Below are 17,303 nucleotides of genomic sequence, written 5' to 3' on the forward strand. Positions count from 1 at the left end.
AAAGGCCTAGTTCATTTTCAGTTTTCATAAGTGGAGACATGGTATATATTCTCTAAATCCCAGCTATAATAAATACTTTTCAGATATTTTGTTTCATTTCTTTTATTTCTTGACTATTTCATTTTATTTTTGTTTTTTTCTGCCTGGTTTATAATTTATTAAGGGAGCAGTATGGAAATTTCCCATAATAATGGTGAATTTGACAATGTCACCTTTCAAAATTGCCAGCTCTTGCTTTTTGTACTCCAGGGCTATGTTAATTCTGTGCTTGAGGATTTAGAATTGTTACATCTTCTTAGTGGATTTATCATTTGTAGTAATGACCTTTGTCTCAGTGTTTATTTTGTTGACATGAATATTTCAACACTAGCTTTCTTTAGCCTCATAATCATTTTTCATCTTTTTCTTGCAACCTCTTTGTGTCCTTATCTTTTAGAAGTGTCTATTTTAAAGGGGATATGCTTCTCCCACTCCCGATTTGATAATTTTTATCTTTCAGCCACACAGAAAATTGACACTTTTTTGGTATATATTTGAATTGACTTCTATTACTTTATTTCCCTCCCCATTTCTCCATATATTTCTGTGTGTGTGTGTGTGTGTGTGTGTGTGCGCGCGCGTGCGCGCGCAAGGGCGCACGCACACACCCATGTCCATATGTGGTACTGAGTATGAAGCCCAGGAGCCTTCTACCTCCAGACTATACCCCTAGACCCAGTTCATGTTTTATTTGGAAACACGGTCTCACTGAGTTGCTGAGGATGGCTTCAAAATTGCTAGCCTCCCAAGTACTAGGATTACAAGTGTGTGCCACCATGTCCAGCTCATATCTTTCTTTTTAAAACTCTCTTGTCTTCTTTTTTCTTTTTAGCCCATATTTTTCCTTCTTACTATTTTGGAACATGAATCTCTGTCTGTATTTATAGGTTATTAAAAATATCTTAACATATATATGTATATATATATTTTTTGCAGGTCTGGGGATGGAACCCAGGGGCATTCGACCTCCGAGCTATACCCCCTGCCCAATTTTTTATTCTTTATATTGAAACCGGGTCGCATTGAGTTACTGAGGGCCTCACTAAGTAGCTGAGGCTGTCCACGAACCATGATCCTCCGGTCTCAGCCTCCTGAATGCTGGGATTACACATGTGTACTACCATGCCCGGCTTAACATATATTCGTAACCTAACAATGGCTAACTAATCAGAATCCAGAGAATTTGGAAGGGCCTTAAAATAATTTAACTCCAATATCTCACTCTCAGCCTTTTTGCTATTGCTGTCCATCATGTTCATCCTCTTTGTGTTTTTTATCCTGAAACTGAGCTGTCTTCATTACTTAGTGCAGTTGACCTTGGCATCACCTTTACCATGGTTTGCCATTGGCCTTGGGTTCCATTCCATCTTGCCTTTTAGACCTTTCTTTTGGAGTCATGTGTACACTTCTCCAAGTATATTGTTTAGAATCCCTTTTAGTAATGTGGTAATTCTTAGTTCTTTTCCTTTCAAATATTTAATTTGACTTTATTTTAATTTTTTCTCATTACCTATGTAAACATTAGCTACATCATCTGTACAATTCTAGATTGACATTCATTTTCCTTTGCCATGGTAATGCGGTTCCTCTGTATCCTGGCTTCTGTTACTGCTGAAGTGCTGAGAAATCAGTTCTGAGATGAGAGTTTTCCTTTGTATATGATCTGTCATTTTTCTGCTTGCTGTTAAGGGTTTTTGTCTTTGTTGTTCTGAAGTTTCACTGTGATATATCTAAGTGTAGACCTTTTCTCTAATCCCACTTAGGATTCATTGGGCCTTTCTATAATATTTAGCAATGTTCGAAAATTCTCAGCCATTGTCTTTTTATTTTGGGGTGTGGCTCTAGGGGTTGAACCCAGGAGCCTCTACTTCTGAGCTACACCCCCACCTTGGTTTTATTTTTTATTTTGAAACAGTGCCTTACTAAGTAGCTGAGGCTGGCTGTGAACCTGCAATCCTCCTGTCTCAGCCTCCCAAGTACTGGGATTGCAAGCATGGGCCACCTCTTTTCAGCTATTTTCCTATCTCTGTTCTCTTTGCTTCCTTCTTTTGGAACTTCAGATTATCCAATAAGTATGGCCTTCTCTGTTATACTTTCCATCTCAATTTCTTATTATGCTACCTTTTAGATAATTCTGGGGAGGGGATTTATTTTTTTAGTTTCCTAGTTTTTATTCAGCTATATGTAATATATTTATACTAACCATTAAAATTTTTATTTTAATAACTATATTTTTATTTCTAGAAAGTCTTTTCAGTTATTTTTCAAATTTGCCTTTGCTTTGTATAATTTAAAAATGTTTCTCATGTTTTAGAGTCTTTTTATTTATAAAAATATATTGAACAGCAATTTTATAACCTGTGTTTGGTAATTTCGGTATCTGAGGCCTCTTGGTTCTTTTTTAATTGTGTCTGTTGGCTCTTACCCATCATCTCATTTCATTTTACTTATTGTGATTTTTCTCTGGGTACTCTTGTTTTTATGGACACAGTTGCTGCCAAGTGTGTCCCATCTTGGGGGACCCTCAACCCCACACTCTTCACTTCAGTCCTGAAGTTCAGCATTTCACGAATGTTCCAAAGGCCAGCCAACTGCCACTGGGCAAAACACACTCTTTGTACCTTTTCCTGGCTCTCACGTCCACAGGTTTTCCTCATTAGGGTCCTCTCTTTGGGGTCAATGTAGCAATACATTTAAAATGATTTTGAAGATAATTATCCAAAAAGTTTCTATGTTTTTGGCAAGTTGGCTGTTCAGGATATGTAATTACTATCTCATAAGAAACCAAAGTTTCAAGCCAGGCGTGGTGGCCCACGCTTTTAATCCAAGCATTTGGGAGGCTGAGACTGGAGGATCGTGGTTCGTGGACAGCCTCAGCTACTTAGGCCCTCTGCAACTCAGTGAGACCCGGTTTCAAAATAAAGAATAAAAAAAAAAAAATAAGGCAGGGGCTGTAGCTCAGAGGTCGAATGCCCCTGGGTTCCATTCCTAGACCCGCAAACAAACAAACAAACAAACAAACAAAAAGAAACGAAAGCTTTGACACTATTTCCTTACATCTCTCTCTGCTATGTTTTAGAATATGATTTTCCCTTTAGTTGATGACTTTGGAACTCTTTGGAAGCCTCGATATTGATTCATGTCATGATTAATTGTTTATTGATAATAAAGTATCAGATTGATCTACATGGCTTCACCATTTTTTAAGTACAAAACTAATTTTGTCAAATATTGGCAAATTGATATGATTCAGTCTAACATTGTTCTTGGAAAGTATGTTCTTTTTCCCCTTGAGCTATGTTGTACCTTCTTGTGGTGCTGGCAGAGTTCCTTCCTCAGTGCTTGTCTCCTGTTTTGCTGCAGATTGCCCTCTATATTTGGGACAAAGGCGGAGGACCTCCACTCACTTCTGTGCCTGAGTTTTGTACTGAAAGTGGGGATTCCCACTGTGCTACCACATTCTATTCCTTTCTGCCACTTTGTGTAAGTAATAGAAGAAAGACTTCTTGCAAATCAAAGGGAAATTTACATGCTGTGCATAACATTGTCCTAGTACTTTACATACAAAAAAGAAAAATCAGCCTTTGCCCAGGGCCAGGCCAAGACCATATATCATGTATCTAGTAATAACAGTCTTGTAGGTAGATACTCTTGTGATCCAGTGTTCTATATGAGGCTGGAGAAGCCGAAGTTAGGTACTTGTTGAAGGCCACCCAGCTAGTAGGGAGAGAGCGAGTACCTTGCTTGGTACCCTATCTCATCAGGGTGCCCAGGATCATTACTTTTTGTGTGTGTGTGTGGTACTGGGGTTCCTGGAAACCCTTCTACCACCGGGCTACACTCCCAGACCTATTTTATACTTTTTTATTTGGCAACAGGGTCTCTTAAGCCAGCACCGCTGGCTTTGAACCTGCCCGATCCTCCTGTCTCCGCCTCCCAAGCACGGGGATTAAAGCATGTGCCACCATACCCGGCCTGGGTCATTACTTTTGATGATACAACATGTCTTGATTGAAATTTTTATTCAATTTCTAAGAAAGGCGATTTTAAACATTTTCTGTGACACCTAAGCCTTTTCCCTGGGCCCATACCCTTACTCTTTCAGCTTATGATCCTGCTTTAGAGCTCACCTAACACTATCTGGAACTTCCAGAAGAAATTTACTTATTATGGCAGACCCACAGTCTAGCCTCCAGGATGAGTCTGAAGACACTGAAACTCACTAGGTTGTGAAGCTTTTTCTTATGAGGGAAAAATAGGTTCACCGCATATGCTCAGGTGGTATGCGCTGTTCACAAGTCAGCCATACAGAGAAGGCTTTTTGTGCCATCTTAACAGATAAGGGAGGGTGCACTGAGGGATAAAGCAGTCTTTCTAAACTTAATGGCTGCCTGCTCTTGAATGCTTCCCCAACTGTCTTGAGTGACATGACAGAAGGGTGAGGTGTTATTGTAAATGAACCTCAAATGATGAAGGAGTCATGACTGAATGTTATTTCAGGCTCAAAACAGGTAATAATGGGGTCAGATTACCCACCCCCGTGAAGCAGAAGGTGGTCTTGGCTATGCACTGTTGACAGATCCTTGTCTGTGCCCCCTTTTATCTGTATGATCATCCCTCTAGGTATCTGAAGTAATCCTATCATTGGTACCAGACAGGCATCCTTGGCCTGAACTTGGGTAGCCATAAAGAAGATATAAAAATAGTTTTCAGCATCTTCTCTAGCTAGGAAAAGGAAAGGAGAGGCAACTAACATTCATTGGTTATGTGCTTAATAAATTAAAGTAAGAGTATCAGTCTTAAGGGTGGTTTTTATTCCCATTTTCTGAATGAGCAGACAGAAGTTCAGGAAGCTTAAGAGACTTGTTAACATGGTGCACAGTCTATAAATGGCAGAGCGGGGGTGCACAGCCAGAGCTGGCTGACTTCAGAGACTGTGCTGTTGGCTGAGCTATAGTTGCCTCTCTCCCTAAAACTTTACTGGAGAAATAAGTTTGATATCCCTGACATCAGTTTATTTGAACTCTAGAACATACAAGATTTAACTATATAAGGCATGTAGTTAATGCTGACTCATAAATGCATGTACTTATTCTTGTTTTTCAGGGAAAGCCAGTGAAGAAGGAGGATATTTTTGTTGCAGTGAAAACATGCAAGAAATTTCATGGTGATAGAAGTATGATTCATTTTATTTAATCTTAATGAACGTGTGTGTGTGTGTGTGTGTGTGTGTGTGTGTGTGTGTGTGTGCGCGCGCGCGCGCTTGGAATAAAACCCAGGGGACATTCTACCTCTGAGCTACTCCTCCAACCTGATTTTATTTTTTAATTTGAAACAGGGTCTCACTGACTTGCAGAGGACCTCACTAAGTTGCTGAAGCTGACCATGAACCTATCATTCTCCAGTCTCAGCCTCCCAAGTAGTGGGATTACAAATGTGTGTCACTATGCCCAGATTTTATTGAACTTTAAAATTTAAATTTTCTTTAAAATAAAATACAAATCAAGTTTGAATTCAAGAAAGGGGATAACAACAACACAATGCTGAAGTGAAGGTGATTATTTGATCGGTATTCCTCTAAATACCTTCTAAATACCCATCAGAGCAGCATTTTAAATTGGAAATGGAAAAGCTCAGCTGTGGCAATCTTGTAGACAATATGGGAATAACAGTCCATTTGTAAAACAATGTCCTGTTGTGTCTTTGAACTGTATAAAGAATATCAGAAGGGATTTCAAAGCAGCAGAATGCCAACAATTGTCCTATTTGTGTTTATTTCAAATGCACACATTGATTGTTTTTAATAAAGGTATACCACTTGTGAGTAGGTATATTGAAAAAAAGAAAAAAGCCACTTTAGAAGCATTGGCCCTTCTTAAGGAAATTCTGGCATGTACTCAAATGTTGTTTTGTTTCTTTCTTGGTATTATTACAGAATTCTGCTAATTATGGTGATAATGCTTTCTTAAAAAACATCTCATCTTAAATATAAATAGACACCTCTTTCCACACCTCACTTTAAGCAGCACTTTTCTGATATTGAAAATTAGACAGTCTTTTGCATTTTCTAATTTAAGCATTTATTTTAATTTTTTTTCTGTGAAAAGACTGTTGATTTTACCCAGGGCATGATATTTATATAGAAGAGATTTCTAAGCCAGCTGTCATTTTCATGAGATTGGAACAATGGGGAAAATTCATTTATATATTTTATGTAATAACATGATACATACAAATCATATTTTAAAAGGGAAGATATTTTTCAAATAAAGAATATTATAATTTGGGATTCTAGTATTGCCTAAGGCATCAATATCAATTAAAATTATCAACCAGCAAACTCTTAGATATATGCTAACCATGAACCTTCATATTTTCTTTAAATAGTCATGTTAAATTACACATTCTAAGCCAGGCATGATGGCATACACTTGTAATTCCAGTACCTGGGAGGCTGAGAAAGAAAGATTGGAAGTTCGAGGCCAACCTCAGCTACTCAGTGAGGCGCTCTGCAACTTACTGAGACTCTGCTTCAAAATAAACAATTAAAAAGTAGGGCTTGGAGTATAGCTCTGAGATAGAATGCCCCTTGGTTCAATCCCTAATCCCCCCAAATAAACAAATTTCAAATATTGCTGAATCTGATTAAATCTATGTATCATTGTACAAGGAACCCTAAAATACTATTAAGAATCAAGATAGCAATTAAAATAAGATTTTCATTTATCATGAAGTTAGTCTAAATTTAATATCTTTTTTTTTTCGGGTCTGGGGAGGGAACCCAGGGGCATTCCACTTCCAAGCTATACCTCCTGTCCTATTTTTTATTCTTTATTTTTAAACAGGGTCTCACTGAGTTGTAAAGAGCCTCACTAAGTACCTGAGGCTTTCCACGAATCGCAATTCTCCGGTCTCATCCTCCCAGATTCTGAAATTAAAAGTATGTGCCACCACGCCTGGCTAAATTTAATATCTTTTTACAAGTTCTTTTTGTAGTCTGTAAGGGTTTTGTAGGATGATTAAAACAATTTTTTTATTGGTACACTGTATTCATACATAATAATGGGATAAAAAAACTTGTGTAGACATACATGCACACATCGCCCAGTTAGCCCCTACCCAATCCCCACACCATTACCCTCCCATCTCTCCTTCCCATGCTTGGCTTAGTGGTTGACATCTAAATTATAGCAATTTATCCAAAATGAACAATGATAATCTCACATAACAGATTCATTTGTCTGATATCAGGCTTTTTATTACTTAAAGATAACATATCAATATTTCTTTTTGCTTTCTTTCTTATCAGAGGATTTTTTTTCCTTTTTTTTTAAGGTGAAGCTATCATACATTTATTTATATTTTCAGAAAAAATCTATCCTAATATGAAATATGAACTCTAAATACCCAAAACAATCTCGAAAAAGAACAAAGCTAGAAGATATACAGTTTCTGATTTCAAACCTTATAAAGCTACAATAATTGAAACAGTGTAGTACTGCTATAAAGGCAGATATATAAACCAGTGGAGTAACATAAAAAACCTAGAAATAAATTCTTCCATATATGGTCAAGTTGTTTTTGACAAGGTTTCCAAGAACATTTGGTGGAGGAAATAATAATCTTTTCACTCAATATTGCTGAAAAATAATAATTACATAAAAAAAAATAAAATTAGACCCTTACCTAACACCATATACAAATCTTAACTCAAAATAGATAAAAGACCTAAATGTAAATCTTAAGACTATAAACTTTTAGAAGAAAACCTGGGTCATAACACTTTACAACATTGAAAGTGGCAGTGATTTCTTGGATATGATTTCAAAGGCACAGGCAACAAAAGAATAAACAAACTTCCTAAAAAATAAAAATATTGTACATCCAAAGACAATGTAAACAGAGTTAAAAGTTACTGATAGAATGGGATAAAATATTTCCAAATGCTATATCTGAAGGTATATTAATATTCCAAATAGAAATCCAAAAAATTAGCAACAATAAAAGTAAACAATACAATTTAGTAATAGGTAAGACTAAAATAAATAATGAATCTCCAAAAATTTTTATACAACCAATAAATACATGAGTATCACACATCATTATCATAATATAACTAATCATTAAGGAAATACAAATAAAAACTATAGTGAAATACTACTTCACATTTGTTAACATGAATTACCTTGCTCCAGCCCATTACCTTGAGTTTGTTACTCTCTTTTCTTGTAAAGTGTGTTTATTGTAAGCAGCAGATGGATGGATTCTGGTTTTTAATCCATTTTGCCACTTCATGTCTTTTTATTGGGGAATTGAGGCCATTTATATTCAGTGTGATTATTGAGAGGTAACTTTTAATTCCTAACATGTTAAGATTTTATTTCTATTTGAAATACTGTTTATTCTTCTTTGCTTAGTTGTCTGCTGGATGGAAAATCTTGTTTCTCTGGTTCTGGTGTGTATTACCTATTTCTTCTTTATAGTTAATCTCTTTGAGTATTTTCTCTAGGGCTGGTTTTTAAGACACAAATTCCTTCAGTTTCTGTTTGTCATGGAAGCTTCTTATTTCCCCATCTAATTTGATAGATAGTTTTGCTGGGTAGGAAATTTTTGGCTGGAAGTTGTTTTCTTTCAGAGTTTGGAATATGTTACTCCAAACCCTTCTGGCTTTCATGACTTGCTTTGGGAAGTCTGGAGTGATTATAATTTGTTTGCCTCTGAATGTCACTTGGCCTTTTGCTTTTGTTGCCTTTAAGATTCTCTCCTTGGCTTCTAGATTGGTCATTTTGACAATTACGTGGCGTGGGGAACATTTTCTCTGATCCTGTCTAAAGGGAGTTCTATAAGTTTCCTGGACCTGTGTATCGACCTCTTGCTCTATATTTGAAAGATTTTCTAATATTTCTTTGAAGAGATTATTGATCCCTTTGGTTTCACCTTCTTTTCCCTCCTCTATTCCAATTATTCTTAGGTTAGCTCTCTTAAAATGGGCCCATATTTCTTCAATGTCAGATTCCTGCTGTTTGATTTTTTTTTTAAGTTAGAAATTATGCATTTGTTTTTGGAGTGATCAACTTCTAGGAGCGAGATTCCATTCTCCAGTGGTCTAATAGATTTTTTATACTTTGAATTGAGGCCTTTACCTCAATGATTGCATTTTTTATTTCTTTTAGACTCTAAATTCTTTTCGAAGGTCCTGTATTATTTCTACAGTTATATTCCTGATTTGATCTTCTGGAGATCTCTAAATTTCCGTGTTATCAGGTTCTGATAATATGGGGTTGTGGGCATTCATTGCTCTATTGTTGTTCCTCTTTCCCATGATTTCAGAATTTTGTGCCTTCCCTGGGTCACTACGACTTCACTTAGGGTGCTCAGTATCTCGAGGCTGTGGTAATCTCAGCCGCCACTACTCCTTTACTGGTTTGTATCTCAAAGTCTCATCCCCAGGAAGTTAATCGAGGCTGCGTGAGACCATGGGGGTGCCGGGCTGGGAGTTTTCCCATGGGAGCTGCGACTAGGGTGTGGTATCTCTGCCACTGCTACTCCTTCACTGGGTTGGACTGCAAAATCTCAGACCCAAGGAGATTATCAAAGCTGTGCAAGTCCCTTGGAGTGCAGTACTGGGATTTCTCCTTTAGGGGCCTCAATTTCACTCATGGTTATTGTGCATGGTGAACTCACTGTTGCTGCTGGCAATATGGTGCTGCTGCCATGCCCTCAGCCATGAGGCTGGCATATTTATTTTCTGGTTTTGAGCTCCATTCTGAGTCCATGGTAGGTGTGATGATCTTGTTCACTGGGAGTTTTAGACCTTCTTTGCACTGGAAGAACTGCTGAATTATACCCAAATGATCTGCAGCTGCTCACTTCAGCTCCTTGCTTACCTTTCTTCTCTGGAACCTGGTGCTGTGAGGGAAGATGGGGCCGGTGCAGCTCTACCGCCACATTGCAGGCTTGATTTTTTTTCTGGTCTCTGGTTGTTCTTCTAGTCTTTTTCTTTTCTCTTTCCCTTGTGTTTACATTTTTATTTCTCTGCTGATAGTGTTTTCTGGTTATGAAAAGTGCTGATTTTGTGGCAATAGAGATCGAGTTTTAGCAGGACTCGAGTTTTAGCAGGATGCCACTTTTCTTGGTCACCATCTTCCCAGAAGTCCTGTAGGATGATATTTGATAAATATCCTTTTGAAAAAGGTATCCAGTGTGGTAGCGCACACCTATAATCCAGTATTGGGAGGATAAAACAGGAGGATCACGGTTCACGAAAAACCTTAGCTACTTAGTGAGTCCCTTTGCAATTCAGTGAGACCCTGTTTCAAAATAAAGAATAAAAAGTATGGCTGGGGGTATAGCTCGGAGGTAGAATGCCCCAGGATTCCACCTCCAGTACCACACACACACACAAAAACTGACGAGGAAATGGACTAGATGGCTTTTTGTTTTATTTTGTATTGCTTTATTTTTTCAGCAACTATGCAGGTTGATTAAGTTGATCTTGACGCTGTGCCGGAATCATGATTATTTTTGTAATATTGATGTTAAGAATGGTGGTGGTGATAGTGAAGTAGATGTGGCTGGTGGTGGCATTTTCTCCTTTGAAACACATTTTTAGGTGACAGTGAAGTAATGAAATTAGGGGCCACTCCTGTTGTATTTTTCATATTCTACAGAAATGAAAATTTGTTAAATTTAATTTAGTAATTTTGAATAGTTTCTGATTCCTTATTTTATATAAAATTGAGAAAGTCTTCAGACAAAATGCTTTATACTTGAATATGAAGGACGTTTAAAGAAAAATCTTAAGAATCTGTTAAGAGCATTACAAGCAAACCTCTCAAAGCCATCTGCATTGATTTGCATCTGTTAATTTGGACCTAGGGTCATTGAAGCATGGGACCTAACACATATTAGAAAGGTTTCAAAGTTGGAGCCAGGCATGGTGGCACATGCTTGTAATTCCAGTACTTGGGAGGCTGAGACAGGAGGATCACAAGTTCACAGCTAACCTCAGCAGCGTAGGGAGACTCTGTTTCAAAATAAAAGAATAAAAGCTGGGCGTGGTGGCGCACGCTTGTAATCCCTGCGCTTGGGAGGCTTGAGACAGGAGGATCGCTCAGGTTCGAAGCCATTCTCATCTACTTGGTGAGGCTCTCAATAATGTATTGAGACCCTGTTTCCAAACAAAAAGTATAAAATAGGTCTGGGAGTACAGCCTGGAGGTAAAAAGCCTCTGGGTTCCACCCCCAGTACCACACACACAAAAAAAAAAAGAATAAAAAGGGCTAGGGGTATAGCTTGGAGGTAGAATGGCCGTGGGTTCCATCCCCAGTACCACACACACACACACAAAAGAGAAAGCCTTCAAAATTGGGTTGCAGTGGCAATCCATCTGTAAACACAGATGTGTTTGTTTGAAAAGATAGTCTAAGGTAGTAGCATTTTGGGAACTTTGGTCTATGTTTTCCTTGAAACCTACCAGCCCATACGCTCTGCACCTCCCTTTAGAAGTCTAATCACTAGTTGGCCCACTCATCATAATCCTATTGTTATGGTTTGAGATGATATGGTTTTGGGGAAACTGTCCCTGAGGACCCCTGTTAGGGTTCTGGACACAATTTCCCTCAAAACACAAAACAACACAAAAACAGAAAAACCGCAGGTTCTTGTCCTCAGCTAAGGGTAAATACACATTAGCCCGGACTCTTGCTGAAGATTTAAATAAGTTTATTAAAAAGATAGAAATACAGAATACAGTTAAAGCCCCATGTCATTCAGAAATTGCAAGGGGTGGGGGCCGTTCGTTCGAGTGAATTCACCAAAGATACAACCAGTGGAGCTTTCTTATAGGCAGCCTGACCAGATCTAGGCAGGTCCTTTGATATGTAGATATGCTGCCCTATCTCTAGCCCAGGTATCTGCTCTGTCTCCATCCCAGCCACATCTGCCCCTACTGAGGGGAGGGAGGGGGGCAGCTCTGTCTCTGGCACAGACCCCCACACCTTTTGTTACACTCCCAAGATGTGTTGTTTATCTGGGATCTGGGATTTACTCGCATCCTTGAGGAACCTTGCCTCTCTTTAGAAATGTAAAAAGCCCCTTTTCCTGAGGACCTTTGCCTCTCTTTAGAAATGTAAAAAAAGGCTCTTTTCCCTGAAGCTCCTGGCTTTCTTTACTACCAAAGATATATTTTTAAAATTGGAAATCTTTCCCACTACTGGTACATTAATACATTTTGAAACCTTTTCCCAATACTGGTACACTATGAGTGACAATGTCAGTGCTATCATAAGGAATTCTGCTAATCTTTTTAATGTTTTCCACATATATCTGATCATCTAATTTTATGTTGACATTCTTCATGATATGATAATTATTATTATTCCCGTGGGATTGTAGGAAAGTTAAGTATGGAATGATGCAAAACTGGCCCAACTCCTCCTAGCCTATTGAGTATGGAGGCAGTGCTCTGGTTTTCTGGCTCCCAAATAACTGTGTTCTCTCTGCCACAACAGAGCTGTATGAAATCTCCTTGGATGTGTCACAGACCCAACACTTTCTTTTTTTTTCTTTCTCTTTTTTGTGAGTCTGGGGATAGAATCCAGGGGCATTCGACCCCCAAGCTACACCTCCTGCCCTATTTTTTATTCTTTATTTTGAGTCAGGGTCTCACTAAGTTGCGGAGGGCCTCACTAAGTAGCTGAGGCTGTTCGTTAACCGTGATCCTCTAGTCTCAGCCTCACAAATGCTGGGATTACAAGCGTGCGCCACCACGCCCGGCTCGATAATCATGTTGATGCCCTGCCCCACCAAGATCAGTTTGTATCTGGTTGGAAGCTGTAAAAGTAGGCTCTTCGTTTTCAGTAGCAATGAGGGATCACAAGAACTGGAAACCCTCGTGTGACCTACATACAACACATATAAGGCTAGGAGTTTAGACCCCCACCCAGATCCACGCACGGTACAGCTGTGGTCAAGCAGAACATGTACCCTGGGTTGTTTTTTCTTTCTCTTATTCTCTGTGTACACTGTGGTAGAAATACTTGAAGGAACAAAGGCCAAATGGCAATAGAGGAGAAAGAGATAAGAGACTGTCCTTTGAAATGCTGAGAGTGGGCTGCACTGTCTGCTGTGGGCATACATTCCTGGCATATCATTTCAGTCACCTCTGAGTGAGGACAAGGAACCACACAGGGAAATATATACATCCAGTACATGTTTTTCTACTTTATACTTGGTCAAATTGATAATAAAACCAAGTTTCAAATTAAAAAAATATTTAAATATTATCTTTTTGTGTGTGGGCCTAACCATGTCTGTTACTGCATTTGCCTGGATTCTGATATAAATGAAATAGAGCATTTTTAGGACACAGAAAAAATGTATTTTATTCTGTAGCTTGAGAAAGTAATTTGTACTGACACCATTGAAACAGCAATATTCTCCATGAGGCAATCATTTACTGGAGTATTAAAGAAACTTTCAAAGTACTATAGGTGGTGATGAATCGGGCATAGCATGTTAAGATTATATGTGAGCAAGGGAAAGATCTCAAGAGTTTTAATATGCAGCTTGATTACCTCCTCTTGGGTTATAGGGTTTTCATGGTACGACGTGAGCTGTCAGAAACCTTAATCACTTTCTTGGCGTCATCTGCCAAGTGGTTTGTGCATGCCTGTTACATTTGCATCTCACGTACTGCATGGCAGCCAGTGGTGGGTTATGTGCGGCCTCCCTCCTGCAGTCTCCTTCTAATTAAAGAAGTTAAATTGCTATTTGCTGAGACTTTAGTTCCTTTTCACAGCTTCCTGAGCTCCTAAAAATCAACACCTTACTCCTTTCAGACTTAAAGAAAATACAAAACCCATTTGCTACCATTACTGCTGTGATCTCGTCTAGGAGAGGCAAATTGGCACAAATTTATGAAGAGGAATGTTTGGTCACCGGAGTTCTCTTTGATAAGAGTGTGCTGGCACCCTGCACCATCTGCTTATTTAAAAGGTGAAGTGCACATTAAAATGCAGCCAGATGGAAGGCCACACGCTAGTCAGATGAGGTGATTAGATTAATTACTTAAGAGTGGAGGAGAGTCAGATGTCTGGCTTACTTTTTGCCCTGGCTAGTGAATAGCTGATGTTCTTTATTGTCCAGAAATGTTTTAGATCAGCCATGGTGGATGCTTTTCAGTGATAGGTACATCTCAGTTTCTAAAGTGAGATATCAGAGCACACTGTGCATGGCCCTGACTCTCCTGAGAGGGGAAGCATAATCAGGGTTTCATTTTGTGGTTACTGATTCATTCCTGGAGACAAAAGCTCCATTTGCCAATCCAAAGTAGCAGATTACTCAAAATCAAAGCAGACATTCACATTTGATGGATTGAACATTTATAAAGTGCTCAAGTATCAAGTCTGTTTTCATCCATATAACATGAGACAGTTTGCAAGTGAATTCATTGGGGGTAAAAATGCATGTTTTTCTACCTCACAATGAGACACATCTTCTGCCTGAAGTCTGAAAAGCTCTAAGGGAGATTTTTGTCTTCTGTGCAGCTGGAATATTTTCATATAAAAAATTTAATTTCACAGTAAAATTTTTACTTTGTTCCTGTTTCTCATATCAATTTTTACTTTGCTCTAAATTTTGCCCCTATTTTTATATAAAATTTAGCTTTGCTCTAGATTTTACATAAAAAATTAATTTCATAGTAAAATGTTTACTTTGCCCCTATTTTAAGTTACCGTATGGCAAACTTTCTTGAAATGGGCACTCACTGGTATTTTATTATGTGGTAGAAAGTATGCTTGTCTTTATTAAAAATAAAATCAATGTCTTGAATAATTTTTTTAAAGTTTAATATCTTAGGAATTCAGTGCCTCAGTACAGTATAAAATATTTTGTAAATAATAGAATGAATGTATTTTAGAATTCAAACAATGCTAGTAAAATAGGTCAGCATCTTAAAAGTTTAACTTAGAATTAACCCTGGTTGAAGATAAAGCCATAATTACTGTTACAGAAGATTTAGCCTTAGGTTCAAATTTTTTAGATTTAGAAGATACAATAAAAACAAAGGAGCTGTGAGATAACACCAACTTTTTAATACTTTAGTTATTCTAGACTCACAATATCTTACTATCTTAAAATACTAAGACTGTTTTTATTTTCTTTCCTTTTTGTTGATACTGGGAATTGGACTCAGGCGCATCCTACCCCCCCCCCCCCGAGGTACATCCCCAGCCCTATTTTTTAATTCTTTATTTTGAAACAAGATCTCACTAGGTTGTTGAAAGTCTCAGAATTGTCAAGTTTAGTAGGGGTGTGTGTGTGTGTGTGTGTGTGTGTGTGTGTGTGTGTGTGTTACTGGGAATTGAACTGAGGGGCATTCTACCTCAGAGCTAAACCCCAAGCCCATTTTATTTATTTGTTTTTTTTATGTTGAAACAGGGTCTCACTAAGTTGCAGAGGGCCTTGCTAAGTTGCAGAGGCTGGCTTCAAACCTACAGTCCTTCTGTCTTAGTCTCCCAACTACTGGGATTACAAGCCTGCACTGGGATTACAGTCCTGCGCCTCTGCACCTGGCTGTCTTTGCCTGTTTTGAAAAGGAGAAAGTTTTGTAACTATCTGCCTTTTTATGATTGCAGAAAATTTTACATTTTAATATGTAGAAAGTATTTAATGGGTGATTTTGAAGTAATCTTATAAATGTCTAAAATTTATAGTTTTTTCTTTTTTAAAAGATGATGAATAATTCATTCTTAAAATAATACACCTTGTATTTTGTAAATAAAGTTTGTCTTAGCTGGATACCGAGTTTGTTGATTTAGATAGCTAAACACTTAAATTTTGTATTGCAGTGACAGTTTTTACATATAATTTTGATTATTTTGATTTTGGTTGGGAAAGAGGAAAAGATACATAATCTGATAAAGTCTCAAAAATTAAGTGAAGATTTGCTTCATTAGTTAAGGTTCTTAAGTTGACAAGGTCTAGAATCTAAATATGGTATTTTCCATTAAACAACAACAGAAGCCCCTTCTTAAAAATCAGAGATGCACAGGCAGAAATTTTTAAAATAAATATACAGAAGAAAATAATTACTTGGACAGTCTGTCAGGTGAATTAATATCAACTAGGGATTAGTCTAGACAGAAGGTTTGCATATAGCTACGGTTGATCACCTAAACCCAAAACTCAAAAATCCAAGAGAGTTTTCTATTGTTAGTGCTTATTGTATTATACAAAACAATGCCTCCATTATCTAGTGAATTGTAAAGCTTGCAGTGATTCTCCATTTTATTTCTTCCATATTTTCAAAAGCATAACTAATATCAATATGCAGCAGTTCTCCAGGGTAAGGTTATGCTCTCAGTGGGGTTGGGTAGTCTGTCCTTTTGGAGTTCTTGGGGAGGAGGCATGCACAATTTGAAAAGGTTCTCATGTTGTGTTTAAAATAATTTTAACTAATTTTTATCTTTTTCCAGTAAGTTATTTCACTTAATTTATCCACAAACCGATTCTTAAAATGTGTTGTGGGCAGATGAGAACTAGAAATAATTCCTGGAGGGCTTTTTTTTTGGTGCTAATTTTTTGGCACTGGAGATTGAATTTGGGGGCTTTCTACCTTTGAGCTATTCCCAGGCCTGTTTTAGTTTTTTGAGCAAGGTCTTGCTAAGTTGCTTGAGGGTCTAAGTTGCTGAGGCAGGCCTTAAACTTATAAAAGGGACAAATTTACATCCCATCCAGTACCACACTGAATATCCCAGTTCTTAGAAGTATTTTTTATGTCAGCTGAGCACAGTGGCACAACTGTTATACCAGTATTTGGAATGCTGAGACAGGAGGATCACAGCTTCAAGGACAGCCTTAGCAAATTAATGAGACTGTGTTTTATTTATTTATTTATTTATTTATTTATTTATTTATTTATTTTGGTGGTACTAGGGGTGGAACCCAGAGGCTTTCTACCTCCGGGCTATACTCCCAGACCTATTTTTTAATATTTCATTTGGAAACAGGGTCTAAGTAGCCGAGGCTGGCTTCGAACCCGTGCGATCCTCCTGTCTCAGCCTCCCAAGCGCAGGGATTATAAGCGTGCGCCACCATGCCCGGCTATGAGACTATGTTTTAAAATAAAAAAATCTAACTCAAAGGCAGAATGCCCCAGATCCACTCTCCATTGCCAAACAAACAGAAGTAAAAGGAATTATTTCTATTTCCCACTTGCCCACAGCACATTTTTTTCTAAAAGGATTTTATTCTTTATA

The 17,303-nt window shown here is 37.9% G+C and overlaps 1 protein-coding gene across 2 annotated transcripts in view; it reads left to right on the forward strand.

Moving 5' to 3' along the window:
• Positions 1 to 17,303, forward strand: part of B3GLCT (beta 3-glucosyltransferase) — a gene marked incomplete at both ends in the record, with an annotated part of 136,215 nt that overhangs the window by 76,736 nt on the left and 42,176 nt on the right. For both annotated transcript variants that reach the window (XM_080719912.1, XM_080719913.1), the window contains 2 exons: positions 3,403 to 3,522; positions 5,146 to 5,215. In XM_080719912.1, coding sequence (XP_080576038.1) covers positions 3,403 to 3,522; positions 5,146 to 5,215 — 190 coding nt within the window. The remainder of the gene's footprint in view (positions 1 to 3,402; positions 3,523 to 5,145; positions 5,216 to 17,303) is intronic.

The sequence above is a fragment of the Muscardinus avellanarius genome (assembly GCF_963383645.1).
Source record: "Muscardinus avellanarius genome assembly, chromosome: 2".
NCBI lineage: Eukaryota > Metazoa > Chordata > Mammalia > Rodentia > Gliridae > Muscardinus > Muscardinus avellanarius.